Below are 6,045 nucleotides of genomic sequence, written 5' to 3' on the forward strand. Positions count from 1 at the left end.
GCCCCACCCCACTCCCATTTATCTCTCCACCACCCCAAGGCTCCCAGCCTCATTCCTGATGAAGGGCTTTTGCCTGAAACGTCGATTCTCCTGCTCCTCGGATGCTGCCTGACCTGCTGTGCTTTTCCAGCACCATGCTCTCGACTCTGATCTCCAGCATCTGCAGTCCTCATTTTCGCCTGAATGGCCTAATTTCTGCTCCTCTGTCTTATGGTCTTATTCCTGTACTGCAGTCCCCTTGCAGTAAAACCCAACATGTCATTTATCTTCCGACTTGCTTGCTATACCCTGTGTGCTAATGGGAAACGAGCTGTTAGTGTATACTGAAATGCCACCTGCACACGCACACACTGACCCTTGCTCAGGAGCAGGAGTAAAGCCAGGTTATGCATTTACTGCGTGCCAGGACTGATACACTAGGATTTCTGACACTATCACCAATCCACACGAGTCAAAAAGTGTGGCGCTGGAAAAGCACAGCAGGTCAGCAGGCATCCAACTTTTCGAGCATTCATCAGGAATGCTCGGAACGTCGATTCTCCTGCTCCTCGGAGATGCTGCCTGACATGCTGTGCTTTCCCAGCACCACACTCTCGACCCTGATCTCCAGCACCTGCAGTCCTCACTTTCTTCACTGTATCTACCAATTGACACTCCTCCCACTGATCTTTAAAACAAACACATTTTAAGAAGAAAATTTAAAAAATAAATCACTCAGGCTGTCGCAGCTAGGGCCGATGTTTAATGCCTATGCCTAGTTGCCCTGAGAAAGGTTTGCTGGTTCTTTTCATGATAACTAAATTGTCATTTTCTTTCACTGATGCCATGTTGTTAATTACAGTTTTTGTTTGGAACTGAACTTAAAACTTTGAGGAGAAAGTGAGGTCTGCAGATGCTGGAGATCAGAGCTGAAAATGTGTTGCTGGAAAAGCGCAGCAGGTCAGGCAGCATCCAGGGAACAGGAGAATCGACGTTTCGGGCGTAAGGGCTTATGCCTGAAATGTCGATTCTCCTGTTCCCTGGATGCTGCCTGACCTGCTGCGCTTTTCCAGCAACACATTTTCAGCACTGAACTTAAATCCTCAACTTCTCCTGGTGGTATTTGAACTCTCAACTATAGGCTTTTTGTCTCAGCGCTAGATAATTTAGTTCCGATGAGTAATTCCAAGCAGTCCATCCTCACGTTAATCCTGTGATTTCTGGGATTGGTAGAAAACTGAAACACTGACAGAGTTCCTGTCCTCCCTCATTGAAAACTTGCATTTCGGTAGCACCCAGCATGACTAAGGCTGGTGAAGTGCTTATTGAAGGGTCACTGAGAAGTCAGTGTTTTAATCTGGTGCAACGTGACAACCAAGGTTCACGTGGTAAACCTCCACTAAGCTGCATTCAATCAGCTTAGAATGGTCCGTGACCGAGTTTGAACAACTTTCAAAGAGAAGTCTTGCATTTCTGCAGCGCCGTTTTCCGTCTCGGGATGTCTCAAGGTGCTTTACAGACAGGAAAATGCTTTTGATGTTGTGGAGTTGTTGTTGTAATCTCAGCAAATTTAGAAATAAAGGAGTTGAGTGCAGGAGTGCTGTGTTTCACTGTATCTGCTTCCTCCCTCAGGCAGTGCTTCGGGGATGGTTTGAACTGGGCTGGATGTTCGATCATCGTTCTCCTGGGGCAACAGCGACGTTTTGACTTGTTCGATTTCTGTTACCACTTACTGAAGGTTCAGAGGCAGGACGGCAAGGATGAGATTATAAAGAACGTGGTAAGTATCTGCTCCGTAGGCAGCACTGGTTCAGGCTCCAGACATCAGAGATGATCCGAAAGATGGGAGTGAGATTGTGCTTGTTTATCTGCTGAGGGGGTGAGTGATGTTGGGCATGCAGGGTTCCCCAGGAAGTCAACTTGCTTCCAGGGAGGAGATAGGGCCTGTGCCCGAAACGTCGAATCTCCTGTTCCCTGGATGCTGCCTGACCTGCTGTGCTGTTCCAGCAATAAAGTTTCAACTTTGATCTCCAGCATCTGCCGACCTCACTTTCTCCTCCAGGGAGGAGATGGCCTATTGGTATTATCACTGAGCTTTAATCCAGCGACCCAGGTTAAGTTCTGGGGACCTGGGTTCGGATCCCACCACACCGAATGGTGGAATTTGAATTGTCTTTTTTTAAATCTGGAATTAAGAGTCTAAAGATGACCGTGAATTCATTGTCGATTGTCGGAAAAAAACAACTGGTTCCCGGATGGCCTTCAAGGGAGGAAACCGCCATTCTGACCTGGCCTGGCCTGCATGAGACTCCAGACCCACAGTGATGTGATTGACTCTTAACTGCTCTCTGGGCAATTAGGTATGGTTACTAAACACTGACCAGCCAGAGTCACCCACATCCCACGAGTGAATTTAAAAAAAAAACTCAATGGAGCCGTTCCCTTTGCCCAGAGTGAATGTGAAATTCCTTTGCGCCCTCAGGGCCTGGACAGCAGTTTGTCCTTCAGCAAAGCATGAATTCTGGAACCCTGCTCCCCCAGAATCTGAACTCGACATTCCAGACTCGGGATATCTCTTGCCTGGAGCTACTTGGGTTTGACAGTAATCCCAATGCACTTCCCAAATGGCATGGATTGAGAGTTGGTGATGTGTGCCATTTTATCCAGGCCTGGGTTTTACAGAATCTGCCCCCCCCCCCCCGCCCGCTGTGGGAAGAAATATCAAGCTTGGAAAAACATGTTGGCGCAATGGAGTGATGTTGACCCTGAGCCGGAGAGTGTGTCCGTGCCAAGCACAAGATTTACGAGTCATCATCTTAGCTTGTCCAGTGACACAGTCAATCCCCATTGGTTCCTTTCACCTCAGCATCCAATGGACTGGATAACAGAGATTGAAATGAGTACAGGATCCACAAACCAGGTTTCATAGAATCCCTACAGTGGAGGAACAGGCCATTTGGCCCATCATGTCCACACTGGCCCTCCAGCAAGCATCCCACCCTATCGTATCTCTGCATTTCCCATGCAGATCCATCAAGCCTGTAAACCACAGGGCACTATGTGCAATTTAGTGTGGTCAATCCACCATCTTTGGACTGTGGGAGGGAACCCACACAGACACGGGGAGATTGTGCAAACTCCACACAGACAGTTGCCTGAGGCTGGAATTGAACTCAGGTCCCTAACTTTGTAAGATAAGTGGGCTAACCACTGAGCCACAGCTTGTATTCCCTTGGCTATTGATGATTAAGCAGTGACCTAATTGAAGTATTTATGGTGATTAAGGGAATTGACTGAGTAAAAAAGTGAAATGACTTCCTCGGGTGTGCAAATCCAGATCAAAGGGATTGTAACTATCAAATTAAAGCTAAATCATTCAGGGGTAATATCAGGAAGTGTGACTTCTTGCACATGGTCAGGGAAACCTGGAACTCCGTTCCCCCAAAATTTGAAGCTCAGGTTGGGGTGGGGGACTTGGGAAATTTTCAAAGCAGAGAGTGGTAGATTTCTGTTCAGTAAGGGTAACCACAGCTGGTAGGTGGAGTTAGATGCGGCTCTGCTGCGTAATGGAGAAGGTGCGGGGGGAGCTGAATGGCAGTCTCTTGTTCCTGGGTCAGCATCTCAAAAGCCTTATTTGGTGTCGTGTCCATTCTTGCTTCCCACAGCCTCTGAAGAAGATGGCGGACAGGATCAGGAAGTACCAGATCTTGAACAATGAGATTTTCGCCATGTTGAACAAGTACCTCAAGTCAGTGGAGAACGACAGCTCAACGGTTGAGCACGTGCGTTGTTTCCAGCCACCGATTCACCAATCCCTGGCCACCACCTGCTAGAAGTGACACTGACCTTTGACCCGTGACCCTCGTTCAGGAGGAGATCCAGATGCAGAAGTGAGCTCAAGAGTCTTCAAGGACCCCATTTCTGGTTCAGTTTACAGTGGTATCTGGATTCCCTAATGATCCTAACCCTCAACTACGGGTCAGAGGGGTTTATCCCTTAACCCCTCCATGTCACTTTATTTCAACTGAGCCATTTAGGGACAAAAACAAAATTTCACTTTGGCCCCTGAGTATTTGCAGCTAAAACTGAGCTGCCTTGTGGTGGATATTTGGGAGTGAGCTTAATCTTGCTGTTAGGAGGGTTCACATGGGAGCAACATGATTTATTGGTCAATTCTGCTGTGCGTCCTGTCCTGTACACGTACCATACTCTCGGATTGTTAATGTTGTGTTATTGTAATCTGGTGCTCCCTAGACACCAAACCCATGCCACCTGCTATATCTAAGCACTTTGCTGAGCCCTAGTGACGGTGTGACGGGAGTTCCCTGAGGGTTTTAGTGAGTAGTGTCAGAAATTAAGAGCACAATGTAAGTTCCCCATGGAAGTTTATGGTCACCTTGCCTGTCACTCCACAGATTCTTTCCTTAAACGCCTCTGATCTCTCGCATATTTGGAAGGAAGTGTTTTGGTGTGTAAGGTTACATTTCTATAGATCCTATCCCAAAGTGCTTCACAGTTAATGGTCTATTTCAGAAAGCCAATTGGTGGAGGATGGAACTGGAGCTAATCATTGCACATTTATTTATTTACAGAGTTACATGGTACAAGAATACACCTATCCTAGGAATTTAATTTTGGGCTTTTGTCTAGCTTCAGGGGCTCAGAAGTATTTTTAATCAACCTGTTTAGAGATGTTACGACACAACTCTGGAGCAGATGGTTAAAAATCACACAACACCAGGTTATAGTCCAACAGGTTTAATTGGAAGCACACTAGTCCAACAGGTTTAATTGGAAGCACACTAGCTTTCGGAGCGACGCTCCTTCATCAGGTGATATCACGAGTCCGAATCCGAACATGTAGAGTTTTTACCTCGCTGATTTTTAACTTTGTACACCCCAGTCCAACACCGGCATCTCCAAATCTGGAGCAGATGGGATTTGCACGCAGCCTTCCTGGTCTATGGGTAGGGATATACCATTGTGTGGTAAGACGGTCGACAAGGGCTCGAATCAATGCTGAGTTCATGCCCTCCAGCTGCAAGCACCTAAATACAATTAATACACAGTTAACAGCCTGCTGACTATAATTCTGAATATGTCTGGTTTTATCAGAGCCTTCTAGTGCAGTGGTAATGTCACAGTCTCTAGACCAGAAGCTCTGGGAATTAGGTTCCACCTGCCCTGGAGTTGTCAAAACGAGTCCGAACATGTAGGTTTTTTTTAAACGTATTTTTCTGAGGTGTAGTCACTGTCATAATGTCGGAAACTTTCAGCCTGTGTTCAGCAAGCTCCCACATACAGCAATGCAATTAATTTAATGATCGATCATATGTTTTGGTGATGCTGGTTTATGGATTGTGTTGGACAGGACATCAGGGACTACTCTTAGAAATAATGCCATTGAATCTTTTACAGGTGGGACCTTAGTTTAACATCTCCTCTGAATAGCAGCCCTTGCTGTCTGTGCAGTATTTCCTTTAACTGTGCAGTGCTCCCTCAGTACTATCCCTGTAACAGTGCAGCACTTGCTCAGTGTCACCCCGGATTATGGTCTCAAATCTCCCAAGTGCAATTTTCAACTTGGACCCCCTGACTCAACTTTCCTGGTCTTAACTCCAAACAATGTGTGGGTCAATGGCTAAATGTTTTATCCCTTTCTCTGACTCCATCTAACACACATTAACACACTTTGCAGAGTTTCATGTTGAGTGGCTCAAATCTGAAAATAGATTAACTATTTAACAACAGTTCAAATAAAAAAGGAAGCAATAAAAGTTCTTGCCGGACTAGAAAGTGGAAAGTAACTAGACTAGTAATCCAGAGAGCAATATTTTCTTTAAACAAGCCATCAGTTCTCTAAATTCTTTAGATAAGGAAACCTATTGTTTCCAGGTATTGGTTAAGAGACTGAATTTGTGTTAACCAGTCGTTAATGGTTCAATTATGCTGTCTGTGCCAGCCATGCACATGTTCCCTGAATGAATAAATCACCAAGACACAGAGGCAGATCAGAAAATTGAGTGACCTCCTACCATAGCCTGACTGGTTTTTCGATTACAGCAT

The 6,045-nt window shown here is 45.9% G+C and overlaps 1 protein-coding gene across 7 annotated transcripts in view; it reads left to right on the plus strand.

Annotated features, from left to right (window-relative positions):
• cyfip2 (cytoplasmic FMR1 interacting protein 2) overlaps nt 1-4,728 on the plus strand; it is a 91,080-nt gene extending 86,352 nt beyond the window's left edge. For all 7 annotated transcript variants that reach the window (XM_043703145.1, XM_043703151.1, XM_043703146.1 and 4 more), the window contains 2 exons: nt 1,612-1,759; nt 3,645-4,728. In XM_043703145.1, coding sequence (XP_043559080.1) covers nt 1,612-1,759; nt 3,645-3,812 — 316 coding nt within the window. In that variant the 3' untranslated portion in view covers nt 3,813-4,728. The remainder of the gene's footprint in view (nt 1-1,611; nt 1,760-3,644) is intronic.
• The last annotated feature ends 1,317 nt before the right edge of the window (nt 4,729-6,045 follow it).

The sequence above is a fragment of the Chiloscyllium plagiosum genome, chromosome 14, assembly GCF_004010195.1.
Source record: "Chiloscyllium plagiosum isolate BGI_BamShark_2017 chromosome 14, ASM401019v2, whole genome shotgun sequence".
Classification (NCBI taxonomy): domain Eukaryota; kingdom Metazoa; phylum Chordata; class Chondrichthyes; order Orectolobiformes; family Hemiscylliidae; genus Chiloscyllium; species Chiloscyllium plagiosum.